The sequence below is a fragment of the Podarcis gaigeae genome (genome assembly GCF_964106915.1).
Source record: "Podarcis gaigeae genome assembly, chromosome: 15".
NCBI classification, from domain to species: domain Eukaryota; kingdom Metazoa; phylum Chordata; class Lepidosauria; order Squamata; family Lacertidae; genus Podarcis; species Podarcis gaigeae.
In genome coordinates, this window is record NC_139692.1 from 28,863,538 (window position 1) to 28,883,547 (window position 20,010).

The 20,010-nt window shown below is 48.9% G+C and overlaps 1 protein-coding gene across 5 annotated transcripts in view; it reads right to left on the bottom strand.

Moving 5' to 3' along the window:
• Positions 1–20,010, bottom strand: part of FLI1 (Fli-1 proto-oncogene, ETS transcription factor) — a 119,511-nt gene that overhangs the window by 87,458 nt on the left and 12,043 nt on the right. Inside the window, exon 1 of one of the 5 annotated variants that reach the window (XM_083714684.1) lies at positions 6,105–6,173. The exons of 3 other annotated variants lie outside the window; for them this stretch is intronic. Coding sequence is in view for 1 of the 2 variants with exons in the window: in XM_083714683.1 (XP_083570809.1) it covers positions 3,335–3,352 (18 nt within the window). In the remaining variant the exon portion in view is untranslated. Of the gene's footprint in view, positions 1–3,334; positions 3,557–6,104; positions 6,174–20,010 lie in introns of those variants that run through there. One more of the 5 variants, XM_083714683.1, reaches the window with a different exon arrangement.

The following is a 20,010-nucleotide window of genomic DNA, read 5'->3' on the forward strand; positions in this document are numbered from 1 at the left end:
TTGGCCTTTCAAATTTCAGATACACCCAGTGCCGGATTTACATATAAGCTAAACAAGCTATAGCTTAGGGCCCCACTCTCTTGTGGGGACCCAAAAAAATTAAAGGAAAAAAAAACCTGGATGTACATTTCCAAAATATAAGGTAACAAACAAATAAAATAAAACCTACATATGGCAACAGTGTTTTGTTTTGTGCTGTGTAGGCTCCTATGATGTATGTGAAGGGCCCCACCTGCCATATAAAGGGTCCCATTACCTTCAGTAGTTTAGGGCCTCATCAAACCTAAATCCAGCCCTGGCTGCGCCCTCCTGTCCAAAGCCAAAATTCAATGCCCATCCCCATGACCTCTTGCTTTCCATTCTGCACAATGCACTATGGTGCGGGGCCAGCGCGGGGGAACATGTCGCACTGCCCTGAATCCAAAACGTAAACTGTCCTTTACATCATGGATTGGGCAGCCTGTGGCCCTCCAGATGTTTGCCAAATGACACTTCCTATCAGCCTCGCCTCTTGGCCAGGCTGGCTGGGGTTGATGGGAGAGGTAGTTCAGCAACAGCTGGAGGGCCAAATATCTCCGCCCTGCCCCTGCCCCCTGTCCCCCGCTCTAACTGTTGTTAGACACCTGGCTCCAAAAAAACCACACCTGTCCAACCATCAGAGACACCAGCAACTGGAATCCAGCAGTATCTAGGGAGCCATGGGTTAGTCACCCCAGATTATTTATTATTTATTTATTTACTGCATTTCTATCCCACACTTTTTCTCCAATGAACTCAAGGTGGTGGACATGGTTCTACCCCTCCTCAGTTAATCCCCACAACAAGCCTGCAAGTTAGGTCAGGCGGAGAGATGGTGATTAGTCTTAAGGTCACCCAGTGAGCTTCATGGCCAAGCAGGGATTTGAACTCTAGTCTCCCAGGTCATAGTCCGTCTGTCCAACCATTACACCTCACTGGCTGATTTACACACTAGGTCTCATATAAAGCTACACACGGAGTTCAAGCCCATCGAAACAATGCTGAGGCCTATTATGCAAGCATCCACTTTTGGCCCAGACAACACAAAACATAGCTCTTAAGAGTGGTGCTGGGAAAAGTCATAAGGTGCTCCCCCATATTTCATGTTGCACAGAAGTTATTACAGAGATTTTTAGCAGCAAGCACAGCAAATACTTGTAAATGCATACTGCTGTTTGGCAGTTCAGCTGGGACGGGATACAAAAGCAAGCCTTTGAACCATTCACAGAACTTTTCCTTGTTCCTTTCCCTCTTACCGATTCCATTATTATTATTTATTATTATTAGTGGACTATAAAAAGACTCCCCAAGCAGCTACAATAATGGCACCTTTGCTGTATCTGTGCGACACAGAACAACTAGCAAAGCAGAATGATGTATGAATGATCCAGTATAAATCCACCACGGATGCCCTGGCATTACATCAATGATGTGTTGCTGAATACAGGGAGGGGTTTCCTTTCCATTCAAAAAATTGCCATCTTCTACCGGCAGCCTCAGGGCTCTACCACTTCGCTATAGGGCAAGGGCAGGGAACCTTTGGCTCTCCAGATGTTGCCGATCTACATCTCCCGCCCAGGACCAGGGCTCAAATTCACCTCTAGGTAGGGAAAACCTTGGAAGCCCAAATAAATAATTCCCAGAGCTATGTTGCCTTCTCCTGGTTTTATTCCGGAGTGTTTCTGTCCGAGAGAGAGAAGGAGGAGGAGTTGGAGTAGTTTGCTTCAGTCAGTGCCTGGGAGGCTGAAGGAGAAACTGACGTTTTTTCTCTCCAGGAGTTGGTGGACGCAAAATAACTGAAGGCTTCGTGGTAGCAGCAGCAGCCTCCTTGCCAGGTCATCAAGACGTCGCCCGCTCCTCCCCCCCCCCCGCTCCCTTCCACCCTCCCTGCAGGGTGGGATGCTGCACTTGTTACTCACTACGAAGAATCTGGCAGATTCCGCAAGAGATCATTTGCGGGCGAGGCGGGTGCGGGAGAGGGAGGGGGAGGGAGGAGAGGAAGGGAAGCCGCTGCCGCCGCCCCGCCCAGGCAAGGAAGCCGCTTCTCCGCCCGCCCGCCGCGTCCCTGCGCACATTCGCCTCCTCTGATCCGTCTCAGGGGCTGCTGGTGAAGCCGTCAAAACAACTTTCCTGCATTGCAAGGGGCTGGACTAGATGACCCTGTGGGTCCCTTCCAAATCTACATTTCTATGATTCCGACAACAACGACGACGAATCTCCAAAAAACAGGCAGATACATTTGGTGGGGGAGGTTACCCTCCGGGCCAGCTCCCTTTCCCCCCGGGGCCCAGATCCAACTCGTGCGCCTCGCAACGAAGTCCTGTCCGACACACGGAAGCTTTAAAAGATGCCTTCCCCGCCTCTTTCTTCCTCTGAAAGGCGACCAAGAAATTAATCAGGTCCGTACTGGAGCTGGGGGTGGAGGAAGGGAGCCCCCTCGCCCCGCGTGTGGCGTTGTTGTTGTTTTTCCTGTAGAGCAGCGCGTGTTCAGACGAGCGAGCCCGAGGATCAACCGTGCCCATGCCTTGAAAGGGGACTGCGCCAGTCCCAGCAACCGAGTGGCCGGGCTCGGGACATTCAGACACCCCACCCCGATCGCAGCAATCCAAAGAAACCCCGAACATTGGCGCCCCCGCCGTGGGAAGGGCGCGCGTGGAGCCAGGCAGGCGAATTCGCGGGTAGAAGTTGCCCTGAAAATGGGGTGGGGTGGGGGGTTGCAAAACACAGAGGGCGGGGAACCGGAGATCCTGACGCCGCACCGATGCCGATTACCCTGGACCTGGATTTCGTTGCGCATACTGCAGTCCTTCTGCAAAAGCATCCCCGACCCGAGCAGCTCCTCTTGCCCGGAGCTGCCGGGTCCGGCGCTTCTTGCCCTCCCGCCAGCTCTGCCCGTTCCAACGTGTGCGTGATAATGCTGGTGGGGAGAAGGGGGGAAACGCGCAAGACTAGCCCCCAAGATCCCACCAGATGCTGCCAACCCCGATTCCCTAGCCGAGGGGGTGGCTAAGCTGGAGGGAAGGCAAGCAGCTCAGGCTTGCGCTCTGCCGCGCGCCGCTTGCGCCCTTCGCGTAGGATCGCAGCCGACGCCGCGCAAGCCAAGTAGCGAGAAGAGGAGAATGGGCAGGAGCGGGGTGCTCCTCGCTCGGCGGCCGGGTTTTAACCCTTCCTGGACCTCCCCCTTCGAAAAGTACCACAGCAGCCCTCTTCCCAGTTCTGCCCCCCAACACTTGGTCCCTGCGCGCCTCTCGCACCGCATCCATCCATCCACCTCTTCATCCGTCCTGGTTCCCCCAGTTTCACCCCCCCCCCTTACCTTAATGGTCCCGTCCATCGAGCGCGCTTCCCAGTCCGGCGTCCCGGGAGTCCGCACATTGACCCGGTTGAGCTCCGCGCCCGCGCTACGCCGCCCGCTTCAGGCCCGACTCTGTTCCGCGCACGCCCGCCCGCCCGGCCTGCCTCCTCCGCTTCTCCTCTCGCCGCAAAGCGAAAGAGCGACAGTTAACCGGATGAAACTTTTTTCCCCAGCTCACTTTGGGAAGTGAAGTCACTCGAGGAGGAAACTTCGCTCCCCGCCGCGCCTGGGCCGGCCCTGCTGGATCCGAAGAGGAGGAGAACTTCTTTTTTTAAAAAAGCTAGCAGGATATTTGCTGGGGTTAGATAAGGAGCGAGACCCCGGAGCGCGCTTCAGGACTCGGGGCGCTCCCTCCGGCTCCTGCAGGATTTTGGCTGGCTGGTCAGGAGAGGCAAGGAGCCCCCACTCGGCTCTCCTCTCCCGGACATCTGGGGGGATATATTTTTCCCCCAGCTCTTCAGACAGATCTATTTAAAGGTGCCCGACGCTGCGATCTTGGCTCTATTTATCCGGAAATTCAGTAGGATACAGATCCGTTGCAGGATCCCAGTTTGAGCCATTAATTCCCGTTTTCCTTCACATGCAATTTGTAAAATAAATAAATCATTCACAAGGCGTTTTCCCGTCCGGAGGTTAATTACATCGGGGATGGGGGAAGGCTCTCGTTCACCCCAGCCTACCAAATTTGATTTGATTTCTTACGGTTAAATGTGTCAGTGTGCTCTTTTGGATAGATGACAAAACCACATGGTTGTCAATATTCAACAGGCGTTTCATGGAACGGTTTCTGGAGGATTTTTCCTTTGTTTGGCTTTTCCCCTCCCCCGTTCCTAACAGGGAACTCAAAACTCCCATTTATTGCCAGGAAAAGGGCAACTAAGGTAAGGCGCGAGGCAGCCGTGGGTGGACACGTGTATACGTGTATGTGTGTATAGTGAGAGCCTGAACCTTTTCGCTGGCTTCGCGTAACCGAAAGCCACAAGATTTCTTGATTTTCGAAATAAGATAAAGCATTGTTTGCCACCGAATTTAATAAGCCAAGAGTGGCATCCTATTCATGACTACTCAAAGACCACGGAATTCAATGGAGCTTCCTCCTAGTTAACAGGGTGATCCTAAGCGTGCTTGCTTCCCTGTAAGCAAGTCCCACGGGCTTCAGTGCGATTTACTCCTTTGTAAATTTGTTTTGGATTGCAGACCGACCGGAGGATTGCAGCTTTGCAACGCGACCCTAACCATGTCTACTCAAAGGTAAATCCTATTAAATGAAATAGGGTTTACTCCCAAGTAAGCGGAGCTAGGACTGCAGCCTTTCTGGGGACCCCTGTTCTTTATTTTCTGCACCTTCTTCTCAATAATACAGCATTTGTACTACGGAATGGTACCTGGAGCCACAAACTGACCTTCTTGAGCAACCTGTTCAGGTGATATCCTGGTCAGCACTGCAGCCAATCGGCATTTTAACGTTTTTGCGTTGCAGGACAGCTGAGATGCAGCGGCATCCCAATGATGCCTACTCGGAAGTAAAGGGTTCCTGAGTTCTCCAAAGTGTGGAGAGACATTTGCTCATTTCAAGTGAGAGGGACGGTGCCAAATTTACTGCGTTTGGGGGTCTGGGACAGTTTTAGGACAGATTCACATGCGCGCCAAACAATTGATGGAGTGTATCTATATATAAGGAGACGCTTAATTTCGAGTATGTTTTTCTATTAGGAAACAAACTCCCCCCGCTTAGGACTAGGTGCAAGGGACATAGGAGACGTCCCTAGCCGGTTTTGATGATGGAAATAGGTCCGAGACTCAGGGCGGACGGTGAGTGGACCCAATGTCAAAAAAAGGATTGAAAAGAAGTCCGATCCGCTCTGCCTCTTTTCTCGAAGCCCAAACCTGTGAATAGGCAGGTTTACTTGGAAGTAAATCCCCAAAGGAGCTCAGCCCCACGGAAGTCCCGCCTTACCGGACTAGATGACCCTTGGAGTCCCTTCCAACGCTACAATTCTATGATTCTACTCAATGGGACCTACTTTCAAGTAAAAGTACAGTGATACTTCAGGTTACATATGCTTCAGGTTACATACGCTTCAGGTTACAGACTCTGCTAACCCAGAAATAGTGCTTCAGGTTAAGAACTTTGCTTCAGGATGAGAACAGAAATCGTGCTCCAGCGGCGCGGCGGCGGCAGGAGGCCCCATTAGCTAAAGTGGTGCTTCAGGTTAAGAACAGTTTCAGGTTAAGAACGGACCTTCGGAACGAATTAAGTACTTAACCCGAGGTACCACTGTACACAGGATCGCGCGACCGGCTAGCAGAACCCAGACAAACCCGGACGAAAGCCCGATTTGTTTCTGAAATCTTTCTAGGATATTCCCTGCAGGATCTGGGATTTCAGGGTCTGGCGGAGCGTTTCCATCTAACGAGCGGCGACGGTTGGAGATTCATATATATATATATATGAGAATGATCTGGACAAACTCTCCAAACACTCAAAGCCATGCACTGTTCAAACAAATCTTTCTCCCTCCCAAAGTAGCCCCAGCATCCAACGCTTCCACCGTTCTTGTGCAACAGAGAAGAATGGAAAGACGCGCGCGGGAGTGGGGTTGTCTTCCAAGGAAACGGAGCAGAAATTGGAAAAGGAGTTTTCCCCACACGCAGCCTCAGCCCCCCACCCAGCAGTTCACTGTCAACATCTCTCTCTCTCTACAGCCCCCCCTCCACAAAAGATGGTTACCTCATGCAAGGTCCAGCCTTTCCTCCTCCCCCCTCTTCCGGTTTTGTTAGTCCAGCCAGTGTGTGTGTGTGTCTGTCTCAAGCAGAAGCCCAAGTCCCTTTTGCCCCTCCCGTCCAGAAGGGGAGGTTTGTTTAGGATGCCGCGCACGCGGAGGCGCGGCGCCCGGATAGTTGGATGTTTGACTTCCTCGGCGGCGGAGAAGCCTCTCTGTCCCCTCCCTCTGTCTCCCCTTCTCCAAAAATCAGCCCCCATCTACTCACCCCACCCAGTCGGGGGCTCCCGCCTTGCCAGCCAGCCAGTCTCTGGTGGGGTGGGGGGCTAAGGCTGAGGACAGGACCACCGCCTCCCCCCGCCCCGCCGCCTTGTCTCCTTTTTACAATCCGAGCGCGGCTCTGCCGCGGTGTCCCCGGAGAGCAGCCCACATCTGGATGCTGCTAGCGGGGTCAGGTCCCCTCCGCCCGGGGCCACGGGGGCTGGCTGGCAGGCCGCGCAGAGGCACCAGGCTTAACCCTTGGCTGGCCGGCTGCTTGTCTCTACTAACCAACAACTTCCCTCCCTCCGCTTCACCACGACATGGCAAACTCCAGCAAACTCCAGTGGGGGAGAAGGGAGGAAAAGGGAAGACCCCCCCCCATCCTCCTCTGACCCAGATGTCGCTTTCTTAATGTTTGCAACCCGAACCAATGCGTTCTTGCTCAGAACCATTGGATCCGGGGGAGTTTACTTTCGAGTAGATGTGCACAGCAGCGCAGTCCAATTCTAAATGGCATCGGGAAGAACAACAAGAGATTTTATATACAGTGGTACCTCAGGTCACATACGCTTCAGGTTACATACTCTTCAGGTTACCGACTCCGCTAACCCAGAAATAGTGCTTCAGGTTAGGAACTTTGCTTCAGGATGAGAACAGAAATCGTGCTCCGGGCACGGCAGCAGCAGGAGGCCCCATTAGCTAAAGTGGTGCTTCAGGTTAAGAACAGTTTCAGGTTAAGAACGGACCTCCGGAACGAATTAAGTACTTAACCCGAGGTACCACTGTATGTTGGAAGACGCACAGAGTGGCTAGGGGAACCCAGTCAGATGGGCGTGGTATTACTACTACTACTACTACTATTATTATTATTATTAAGCAGTGTCCATGTCGACGCAGGTGGCGCTGTGGGTTAAAGCCTCAGCGCCTAGGACTTGCCGATGGAAAGGTCGGGGCTTCGAATCCCTGCGGCGGGGTGCGCTCCCGCTGCTCGGTCCCAGCGCCTGCCAACCTAGCAGTTCGAAAGCACCTCCGGGTGCAAGTAGATAAATAGGGACCGCTTACCAGCGGGAAGGTAAACGGCGTTTCCGTGTGCGGCTCTGGCTCGCCAGTGCAGCGATGTCACGCTGGCCACGTGACCCGGAAGTGTCTCCGGACAGCGCTGGCCCCTGGCCTCTTGAGTGAGATGGGCGCACAACCCCAGAGTCTGTCAAGACTGGCCCGTACGGGCAGGGGTACCTTTACCTTTACCTTTCATGTCGACTGAGAAGAGCAAGCCATCCCGGTCGCTGTCTGGTGTTTTTGTGCGCCCTGAGAAGCGAATATACTGACCTTCAGGTGACCTGAGGTCGCCTGCTATTAAAACCTGGCCGTGAATGTCAAGATCTGAAACAGAGAAAGTTTGTGGAAATGATCCGAGGCAAAGAGGGGGCTAGAAAGCGCTCCGAAAGAGCTCGTCTTCCAGCGATCTGGGCTCCTCCGCCTTTTATACTGGAAGCCGAGATCTGAACCAATTTCCTTTCGGAGTTAAGTTCTAATAAAACGCGGGTGTGGACAAGAGGAGCGTCAGAAGGGATCAGGCCGCCTGTTATCGCCCCCCCAAAGGCAACAAGAAAAGAATTGGGGTGCCTTTGACAAGTAAAAGGATGGGGAAAGTTGGAACGCACGAGATTCTCACCTCCTCTATCTATCTATCTATCTATCTATACACACACACACACACACACACACACACATGTATATACATCGCTGCATATAGTGATCAAGCCAACAAAGAGACGGGATTGGCCGATAGCTCCCCCCAATCCCGGCTTTCCCTCGAGTTGATCACTTCCAGCAATTCCTTCTTTCTGCCCGCTTCCTTCGGCAAGTCTCCCTCACCTGCAGGAAGATCAGGCGCTAAGCGCAGCCTCAGAGTTAGGCTGCTGAAACCCCATTGACATCAATGGGATCTAAACCGCCGAGCCGGCGCTGGATCCCCTCAGAGAGGACTCAGCAAGATCCTGAGCTAGCTGACAGGCCACTGCGCACAGTCAGTCACAGCCAGGCTAGACACGTCTACTCCGAAGTAAGTCCCGTGGACTTCAACGAAACGTACTTTCAGGCCACATCCTTCTCGCAGGCCCCAGAGGTCTGGCTGAAGACCGGCGAAAGATACGAATCACCCTAACATTTCCCGCTTATCAGCCGCGGGAACATTCAGCAACGCTTTGACAAGTAAACGGGGATAATAGCTAGGGAGGTAAATGGACAAGGTACTATTTCCAAGCCTTTCTTGATGCGTCCGATGAACCCGGGCTGCCTTGCGTTCTTCATGCAACTGGAAAACAATTTTTGCAAACTCTGAATTCGACCTTTTGTTTCTGTTTTGTCTCTATTCAAGAGTCCGCCTTGAAAGTTTACGACTTAATAGGGATGCCAAGGGATATTTGGAAACATTTTTTTTTAAAATGTCAGGATAGTTTTCCTCTCTCTTTTTTAAGATATTACTTTTGGGGGGGGGTAGAGCAGCATATCACAATGAAATTTTAAAATAAGGTGTTCAACAAACTTTGCAAATCAGTTCAAATGAGCGCAAAACCATCCTACTCGTTTTGCTGACTTAGAAGTAAATGCCATCGATTTCGATGAGACTTACTTTCGAGTAAGCATGCCTAGGAATGCTGGGAGCCTCTTTCCTCAAGGGCTCTCCCTTTCAATCCGGCGCTGAGTCCCCCAGCGTGTCTCCGGAAGGCTCTCAAACCCAGACTGGGCGTGGCTCACTTTGCATAGGATCCGGCTGTAGAGGAGCTCCAGAAAAGATGGGATCACTGGAGGGCAGTATTTAGCACCGTCGTTCAATCAATCAATCAATCAATCAATCAATTAAATCAGGATAGTGGAATCCACCACCCCTTACGCCATTTATCGTTTAAAGCAACCGTGGATTGCACAAGAACGCGATTATGCTACGGATTCGGTGAGAAATGCTTAGACCGCATCACTGAATCATATAATTGTAGAGTTGGAAGGCACCCCAAAGGGCATCTAGTCCAGCCCCCTTGCGATGCAGGAATTGTCTCTTGCATCCACAATGAACTCTGTGCTTAGGCTCGAACCCTATGCTAGACACCTATGCAAGAAAAATACCCCTTGATACCTCGCTGGTGTCTATGTCCATATCACACACACACTGGGAACATGGACGCACACACACCCTGCTGCAATCCTATGCCTTCTTACTTGGAACTCCGTAAAACATCTTGGCAAAAATGCACAGGATCCGAATTCTTTGGAACTAAGTTCCATTGACTGCAGCAGAAATCTGCTCCCAAGTAACTATGCAAAATGCTGGCCATACAACAGAATTATCGTTTTTGCAGTAACATTTTGTGCATCTATACCGCTGCTCCACGTATAAACTACTGATTCCCCAGGCTGAAATTCTATGCATGTAAGGCAGAAATCCCCGTGGATCCGAATGAGACTTGCTTTGGGCTCCACTCTTCCGGGAAGTCTCCCTTTACCGATCCGATCTGGCTTAAGATGAAGCCTAGCGAATCCTCTTTCGCATGCATTATTATAGAGCACTGTGAACGGACCGGAGGCTTTACAGTTTCAGAAGCCGGAGAGAGAAGTCCTCGCCCCCAAGGAGCTTACAATGTAGCTGTCAACAGTGCTGAAATCAAAGCAGTTTGGAGAGAAGTTATATATTACATTCATTGCTTGCACAATCCAGTCCCCCTAAAACCATTATGGGGGGGTGGGGGCAGTGAACGTCAGTTAGACATTTCAGCCGACCCCCGGATGAGCGAAGGATCTGGATGCAAGGTTGCCAGATCTGCTTGGATCTGCAAACAGACAGCAGCAGAGGGAGATCCTGGCTCATTCACAGATTGAGGGAAAGCCTCTCATTATCTTTCACATAGGCAGGATTCCACACCTTGCGCGCGCGCACGCACACACACACACACGGCAGTGACATAAGCTAAGGACTTCATCTAGAAAGACTGGGGACTTGCTTTCAGCTGAAGTTGGCAAGGTTTGAACTGCAGTCTTCAGCACAACTAGACAGAGTAATCGTTTGTTTGTTTGTTTGTTTGTTTGTTTTTTTGTTTGTTTTTTTGTTTGTTTGTTTGTTAACTCTTCCTTAACGGCTATGAAACAGGCAGATATTCAGCAGGGGAAATCCACACCCACACACCCTGCTCAATATGGAAATACAGGTATGGCAATGAAAATGAGCCCTTGGGCACATTGATGTATGCCTAGGATAACAGGCATAATATTCCTTTGGGGGGGCCAACTTGAATAAAATATGGAGGGCAGGTAAGCCCCACTCCACATAATCAAACCATAGCTGTCAACATTTTCCTTTTTTTGCGAGGAATCCTATTCGGAATAAGGGGATTTCCCTTTAAAAAAGGGAAACGTTGACAGCTATGAATCAAACACAAGGTGTGGCACACTCACACCATGTCAATGGCAATGCCCATCAACTTTGTGGGGAGTAGCCACCTCAAGTATTGTATGGGGGGAGGCTGGAGTTGCCCCTAGGAGTTGGCTCCCATGGTGACGGGGAGGGGAGTAGCAACCTCCATAGGTTTTTAGATCAACAAGGACAAAAAATCCCCCCCTCCCAAAGCAGCACACATATCTCAGCCAAGCAGTGGTCCCAACAAAGTAGGAATTTTGCACATGCTCAGAAGCACTGACATCATTAGTTTTCTTACTCCATGCTGGAGCTGTTGTTTAGGTTTTGTTATCTCAAGCTCTTTCTTTCTTTCTTTCTTTCTTTCTTTCTTTCTTTCTTTCTTTCTTTCTTTCTGAATAGATAAGGGATTTCTCTTTGGGTACACGCCCCCCCCCAGTCCAGGAATGGGGAGTCCGTGTCCTTCCAGAAGTTGCTTGACTCTCATAATCTCTGGCCGAGGGTCATGTTGGCTGAGGCTGAAGGGATCCAAGAGTCCACCATACACGTCTGGAAGGCCACATGTAAAAGAGACCTCGCTTTCTCTTCCCCATTTCGCTCCAATATTGTAAACTTAAAGTGGTTGCGGGAGGAGGGAGGAGGAAGAGGAGGAGGAAGAAGAAGAAAAAACGAATTCCCAAAAACCAGACTGCAGCACACCAGCTCCAAACGTCTGGCCCCTCGCTTGAGGCCATAATTAATTTGAGATTTATTTTTATTGGAGAGCCCAGTCTCGTCTGACCTTAGCCAAACAAGACTCCAGCTAGACCCTTGATGCGCTTGAATGAAACGGAATATTTCTCCCTCTAACTTCTCTTCAGGCGTCCGTGCCTGCTTTGAATTTGTTCCTCAGACTTCATATATTTGGAGATTTGAAGGAAAGATTTAAGGCTTCCCCCCACGCCCTCCCCTAGCATCCCCCTCCCCTACTGAGAAAGGGGGCAGGCGGCGGGGGGGGGGAGAGAAGTGGCGAGGCAGTCTGGGTTGCAAAATGTGCAGAGGAGCTGAAGTCTGTTTTCTTAGAGGTGCATTTTTCTATAAGTCACAGAAATAATGGAACCTTTAGAAGGTCAGCAGAGTTAGTGAATTAACTGAAGGGGGATTTGGTTACTTGGATTCTGGTGTCTGGAAAAGCAGGAGACTTTTGCAGTGTAAAAGCCGATCCCCTGTGCCTATTTTGCTTTCTTGCCTTTTTTTTTTTTAGCTGTTTTCTTTTTAACAGCTTCAGCCTGTTGAATTTTCCAGGATAAATAACGTTGCTCTTTTCTTTAACTCCAAGTGATACCTTTTAAGTATTTTTTTAAAAAAAAACTCATTGCAGTTGATGATGATTTAAAATAACAAGGTGAAGATTGTCCTAGGAGGATGAAAAAAAAGCTGCTGGTTTATTTTAAAGCTGTGTGAAAACGGTTCATTCAAGTTTTAAAAGGTTGGCACATATTATATTTTTTAAATAAGTTTTTGTATTAACTAAAATACATGTTTTAATCTATGCTGCTGATTGACTGCACAATCCTATACATACATGTCTACTCAGAAGTCCCTCTGAGTTCAGTGGCGCTTACTCCCAAGTAAGTGAGCATAAGGCGTATTTCTCTCTCTCTCAAGCCCATGGAGTTTTCCTTGAAGCACTGTAAGCCAGGAGTTTAGCAACATGTTTGGCTTAAGGGAGGGAGTGTGGATGTGGATCTAAGAATGAGAATCATGTCAGGCAGCCTTAAGTTTTACCATTTATTGAACCAGCTGTGTTGGCAGAAGAAGGAGCTTTGCAAATTGCACAGGACTTTCCCTGGCCCCCTGAAGAGTCTTGTATTGGTCTGGAGGAAAGAAGGCTTTACAATCTTCTCCTTCATCCAGATGGACTGTGACTTACTCCAAGTAACACACACAGATGCCACCAAGAAGGATCTGCCACAGCAGATGCCTACCCAGTCTCAGTTTGACTACCTCCATCCTGAAGTGGGAGGAAAACAGTGTGTGTGTGTGTGTGTGTGTGTGTGTGTGTGAGAGAGAGAGAGAGAGAGAGAGAGAGAGAGAGAGAGAGAGAAGGGCCAGTGGTGGGTGGAGCCAGAAGCAAAAGTGGGTGGGACAGTGAATGTAAATTTTGCCTTTGCATAATAGGTTAGTTTCTATTCTCTCTCTCTCTCTCTCTCTCTCTCTCTCTCTCTCTCTCTCTCTCTCACACACACACACACACACACACACACACACTCCTACACACTCCTTCCTAGCTCTCATTTAGTCAAGCTAAGAGCACTGGCAGAGGAATGGGGGGGCGGGGAGAGTGCACCACCCCTGGCACCACCAGGGAGGGGGTACCATTGCGGCTACCCCCCCCGACACACGCCGTGTGAACTCCCCAGCGCACTAGGTACCACGCCCCTGCAGGCAGTGTGCCATGCCCCCAGGATGTGTGCCATGCCCCCCGGGATGCACGCCAGCCACGCCCCTGCCTGCGCTCTGCCCACGGTGCTGGAGCAGGCCGCTTCGCCACTGGCTAAGAGGCACAATCAGAACAATATTGAGCTCATGGAATCATAGAGTTGGAAAGGACCCTGAGGATCATTCTAGTCAAACTCCCTGCAATGCAGGAATATGCAGCTGTCCCACACGGGGATCGAACCTTCAACCGTGGCATTATCAGCGCCATGCTCTGACCAACTGAGCTATCCAGAGTTCAGGGGCACATTCCAGCCAGGAAAAAAACTACAGGGCCAGTGAGAGGTGTGGCCCTGGGAGGGAGGCATGAAGAAGGTTCTGGGGACCAGACACAAAGGCCTGAAGGGCCACATTCAGGCCCCAGGACGGCTTTAAAATGATCTTGATGGAGCAAACCAATTGACGCTAAGATACGTGGATCCAAATTGTACCGCAGGCTGCTAGGTGTCTTTGGCTCAGTCCACATCTTATGTGATGAAGAGCTGGTCGGTTCCTGATTTGTGACGTTGCTTTGTATCTGCAGCTGACGCAAGCAACCTTGAGCTTCGCGCTGCACAATGAGTTGGCTTTTCTCTCATGGCTCTTTGCTACAGCCATTCATTGGGGTGATTTCAGGCAACATTGTCTCAGCACGATTGCTTGTGGTGCCCACTGAGTGTGTCATGTGCCCAGGGCAGATGCCTGGCTTGCATTTATGGGTCCAGGAACACAAGCAGATTCAGAATGAAATGTTTCAACGACAGTTGTTTTCAGTTACTTTCTTTTGACCCCCAAGTGCCCAGAAAAATCTGTCAAAATCTTTTTGCAATCTCTACTTTTAGTTAAGTATTTTCATCGATTTTCCTAGCTATGCCTATGCCCTCCCCCCACAGTGCAAAGCCCGAGCTGGCAAAGACTTGTGGGAAGAAAGGGGCTATCTATTAAAAGATGCCTGCTTCTTGGGAGAAAAGCATCGACAAACCTAGACAGCATCTTAAAAAGCAGAGACATCACCTTGCCAACAAAGGTCCATATAGTTAAAGCCATGGTTTTCCCAGTAGCAATGTATGGAAGTGAGAGCTGGACCATAAAGAAGGCTGATCGCCGAAGAATTGATGCTTTTGAATTATGGCGCTGGGGGAGACTCTTGAGAGTCCCATGGACTGCAAGAAGATCAAACCTATTCATTCTGAAGGAAATCAGCCCTGAGTGCTCACTGGAAGGACAGATCGTGAAGCTGAGGCTCCAATACTTTGGCCACCTCATGAGAAGAGAAGACTCCCTGGAAAAGACCCTGATGTTGGGAAAGATGGAGGGCACAAGGAGAAGGGGACGACAGAGGACGAGATGGTTGGATAGTGTTCTCGAAGCTACGAACATGAGTTTGACCAAACTGCGGGAGGCAGCGGAAGACAGGAGTGCCTGGCGTTCTCTGGTCCATGGGGTCACACGACTAAATGACTAAACAACAACAACAACATGGGCAAGAAAGGGGAACCAGGAGGGCAGAGCTACTTTCCTCCTCTCGGCCCTCAGCCACTTGGTCCTTTTGCACCCATTCCTGCCCCTGTGAGTGCCCCAAATATCAATCACTAACCAGCAAAACATGGGAAATGACTTATGCAACTTTTTCTGTCTCCAGATGCTTGTTATTAACTGGTGAAATGCTTGTCATTCTGATGAGTGGGGGCAGAGAAAAGGCTGGCATATTGCAGGGATCCTGGGTGTTTTCCTCTCCCCACCCCTTCTGGTGCACAACCCCTTGAAGCCAGTGTTTACCCCATCCCACCTGGGTCCCCCCAGCTCAGCATTTTCCTGTTTTCCATAGAAGTGAATGGCACTCATCTCTTATGGGAGAAGGCAGAAGTGTGTTCCAAGTGGTACCACAATGATGGCAGCAGGGCAGGGGCGGTGAGAGCTGCCCTTGGTGACACACTTTTACTCAGAATTAGTGGGTCTACTCTGTGTAAAAGTGAATTGAATACCATCCCTGGTTTATTGTGGGTTATGTCCCTACTAGAAGGTCTTAATTTTCTTAATTTTGCCCTATAGAATCCAGTGGGATCTATCAAAAAGGGAGTTTGCTTCATCTGCACAACATCACCCTGGGCTCCATATCTTGGTCACAGCAGAGTGTGACAAAAAGACAGAACCCAGAAACAGAGACACTAGCGATGTATCCAGGGCAGGTGGAGAGAAGCTTGTTTTGTTTTTTCTCTGATAATTTTTTTATTAAAGATTTTCTTGGTTTACAAAAGTTCACGTCTTGTCTCTTTTTTCAGGTTGTACAGTCTTTCTTACAAATGAGTTACATTTGTTGTGAGGCATTAGTGTTGAGTACAGTTTAAGGTTAGGGAAGAAGAGGGGGGAGAGGAGGGGTGGGGTGGAGAGGCTTATATACTTTTGCACAGTGTACATGTGGGGTTTTGTGACAGCGTCAACTGGGTAGGTTCTCTTTCTATTAATTTTTTACATTTCCTTGGTAGTGAGAGTTCTTAGGGGGCAGGGTGTGGTTGGTTGTCTGTGGCTGGCTGCAGTGGGGTTTGTTTGCATTTGGGAGGGTGGGTCATGTTGGTTCAGGTAAGCCAGATTGATTTGTATACTGCTGGTGGGTTCTTGCTGTTGTCTTGTTGGGCTGTGTATGTGATAAAGGGGAGCCATACTGGGGTGAAGGTGTCCTCTTCTATTTGTCCCCATGTCAGTTCCAGTTTATTGGTTAGCTTTTCTAGTAAGGCTGTCTCCCATACAATTTGGTACCACTGGTCCATATTCACTCCTGACAGGTCTCTCCAGTGTTTGGCTATGAGGCTTTTGGCTGCTGAGAGTGGGGGGGGGGTTATAAGCTCTGTATAATGTGAGCGATCTTGGAAGATGTTCAGTAGGGCCAGTTCTGGGGTGAGTTCTAATACCTGTTTAGTTATTTTGCATATCTCTTGTAGAACTACTGTCCAGAAGGGTTGGATTTGGGGGCATTCCCACCACATGTGAAGGTATGTGCTTGTGGAGGTGCAGCCTTTCCAACATTTTGGTGAGGTTCCTGGGTATATCAGCACCAATTTCTGTGGTGTTAAGTACCACATGTAGGTGAGTTTCAGAGTGAGTTCCCTTCTTTTGGCTGAGATGGGTTTAAAGGGAGGTTTAGACCACATTCTAATCCATTGAGTGGGGTTTATTTCATAGCATATGTCATGTTCCCATTGTTTTTTGATTGCACCAAGGGGGTTTGTGGGATTTTGGAACAGTATTTTGTATATTATGGATAACATCCCTTTGCCGTGTCCCTCTGCTGTCAGGAGAAGGTTTTTGAACGTGATCAAGGGCCTAGTGTCTGCTGAATTTACTATACAGTGGTACCTCGGGTTAAGTACTTAATTCGTTCCAGAGGTCTGTACTTAACCTGAAACTGTTCTTAACCTGAAGCACCACTTTAGCTAATGGGGCTTCCTGCTGCTGCCGTGCCTCCGGAGCACGATTTCTATTCTCATCCTGAAGCAAAGTTCTTAACCTGAAGCACTATTTCTGGGTTAGTGGAGTCTGTAACCTGAAGCGTATGTAACCCGAGGTACCACTGTACTGCAGTTTTGTTGATGGCAGTCTGTGCTGTTCTGTGCTGTCAGATTGCTTCATAGAAATCTATTGGAATGGTGGTCCTGGATTAACCCATACAGCGTCCACCTGGGCCAAACTGGACCTATTGAGGCAGTCCTTTCCTCTGCCCTGCCTCTGTGTAACCCTGGCTGTAAGAGATATGTAGGAACAGGGTTCTTATTTTCCCCCAACTCTCCCACAATCATGGGCAGAGCCAGTCCTACCGTTAGGCAGAGAATTTTGGGTTTCATAAAAGGACAGTAACTTGTTAGTTATTTAATGTATTGCTACTGTATTTGTATTCCAAGGGAGAAAAACTTGTGGGACTTTCTGCCCCAGATTCCAAAATAACTTGGCCAGACTGGAGTACTAAATACCTTCACATGTGGTGAAGGAGACAGTGGGAATTATCCAACATCATCATCATCATCATCATCATCATTATTATTAGTATTATTAAAATTTGTATATATCCTTCATCTGCAGGGTGGTTCACAACATAAAATTACAATATAAAAACCACAAAATACATAATACAAACCAATAACCATAATACAATACAACAACAAACCAATAACACCCCCCTCCGCACACATTTAAAAGGGAACTGGATGTCAAATAGCCAAAGAGGAACATTTTGCCTGGTGCCTAAAGGTGTACAGTGGTACCTTGGGTTACAGACACTTCAGGTTACAAACTCCGCTAACCCAGAAATAGTACCTCGAGTTAAGAACTTTGCTTCAGGATGAGAACAGAAATCGTGCAGCGGCAGCAAGAGGCCCTATTAGCTAAAGTGGTATCTCAGGTTAAGAACAGTTTCATGTTAAGAACGGACCTCCTGAATGAATTAAGTTCTTAACCCGAGGTACCACTGTATAATCAAGGCGTCAGCCGAACCTCTCTGGTGAGAGCATTCCACAGATGGGGAGCCACTGCAGAAAAAGCCTCTTCTCATGTTGCCACCCTCCAGACCTCTCATGGGGGAGTCACACAAAGAAGACCCTCAAAGGATGATCTCAGTGTTTGGGCAGGTTCATATGGAGAGGGGCAATCCTTGCGTTATTGCAGCCTTGAGCCATTTAAGGCTTTCTATGTCTACTAGTGCAAGGGCTATTGCTCTTGTGAACAGGTGAGTTTTGACTTTGCCCTACAGAGGAATCCAGAGCTAATGAAAACACACAGTGCACAATCTGTTCTGCAGCATAGTTACCTGTAACCTGCTTATGAGTTTGCTTGTGCAACAATGTTCTGCTCATGGAAAGAAACATTCGGCTTGCACAAAATGTTTTGCCACTGAAAGAAGTATCCCACTAAGTGCATTGGGGACAATCCTTTTGGCTCTTCTGCCTCAGGCAGCACAATGTCTCGAACCAACCCTGACCATGAACCCATGACCAAAGAACTGTAGCAAATGCTGTCCTCTGAAAAGTCACCATTACCAAGTCCAGTCATCATTATTGCCAGTGTTGTGTAGCAGTTATGTAGCAGTCTCCCTGACAGACTAGGACCTGGGTGTAGGCAGGATTTTTGTTAGGGGAGGCACAACTGACGTGATTGGTCAGTTAATTAAGTATTTCTATTGTTTTACTTTATCTAGGGGGGCAGGTGCCCCCCTCCAGCTATATCCATGCCTGGAGTCCAGTGTTCAAATTCCCCACTCAGCCATGCAGCTCGCTGTGTTGCCCTGGGACCACTCGCCATCTCTCTGCCTGACCTACTTTGCACAGTTGTTGTGAAGGTAAAAGAGGGAATGGGGAGAATCATGTACAACCCATGGAAGGAAACATAGGATAGAAATGTAATAAGAATACATGGAAATGAATCGCTCCATTGCGCAGTCATTTTGCTACTTAGGCAGAAGTTCTCTCTGCAAACCATTGTTACTACATGACATGACAGAGCACAAAACTGATAAGGTGGAAGTGTCACAATTTGTCAGCAGTTGTAATAGTTTTCTGTTTAGTGAAAACATTGATGTTTTTAGCTATCAACAATTCATTCTCTCTCTCTCTCTCTCTCTCTCTCTCTCTCTCTCTCTCTCTCTCTCTCTGGCTTTGCAAACCTTCCAGACAGGCCAATGCCAAGAACAAGCAAAATATTGTTTCCATTCACCCTCCATGAATGTGCTTCTTTGTGAGAGACCAAAAACATTATGGCTGTCTGAAAACCCATTTTTGAAAAAGCAAGAAATTGCGCACTGAATTTATTCAGATGGCAAACAGGTCCTTTCTCAAGCTTGGTAAAAACACACAAAGTTGCCCACTTTGCACACCTTTCAGACACAAGGGATTTTGAAAGGCAGCATAGATCTGAGTAACGTTGGTCATTCCTTCTCAAAAATTACAGCACAGCCTCCTCTGAACCTCATTTCATCCCTTTTCACAATTTCACCCCATTTTACAGGCAGAGAACGAAGACCAAGTTGTGACCCAACCCAAACGTCAAGATTTAGAGTGAGCCAGGATTTGAACTGCAAAATTTGGAGAGAAAAAGTTGAATTTTGAAAAATAATTGCAATTTGGTCCATACATTGTTTGGGAATAATAATAATAATAATAATAATAATAATAATAATAATAATAATTTATTATTTGTTCCCCAGCCACTCTGGGCGGCTTCCATAGAAACCAAAAATACACTAAAATATCACACATTAAAAACTTCCCTGAACAGGGCTGCCTTAAGATGTCTTCTGAATGTCAGGTAGTTGTTTATCACTTTGACATCTGCTGGAAGGGCGTTCCACAGGGCAGGCACCACTACCGAGAAGGCCCTCTGCCTGGTTCCCTGTAACTTGGCTTCTCGCAGTGAGGGAACTGCCAGAAGGCCCTCAGTGCTGGACCTCAGCGTCCGGGCATAACGATGGGGGTGGAGATGCTCCTTCAGGTATACTGGGCTGAGGCCGTTTAGGGCTTTAAAGGTCAACACCAGCACTTTGAATTGTGCTCGGAAACGTACTGGGAGCCAATGTAGATTTTTCAAGACCGGTGTAATGTGGTCTCGGTGGCCGCCCCCAGTCACCAGTCTAGCTGCCGCATTCTGGATTAGTACAAATTAGGTAGAATCACATTTAAAAGCAGGCTGAACTGATTCCCCACCCCCACCCCTACATCCCATTGTGTGTGGGTAGCAACTGTAGGAGAGCAAATGCCCTTCTTTCTCTGGCTCTCCTCTGCCCTACTGGGTTGTACAAGGGGAAA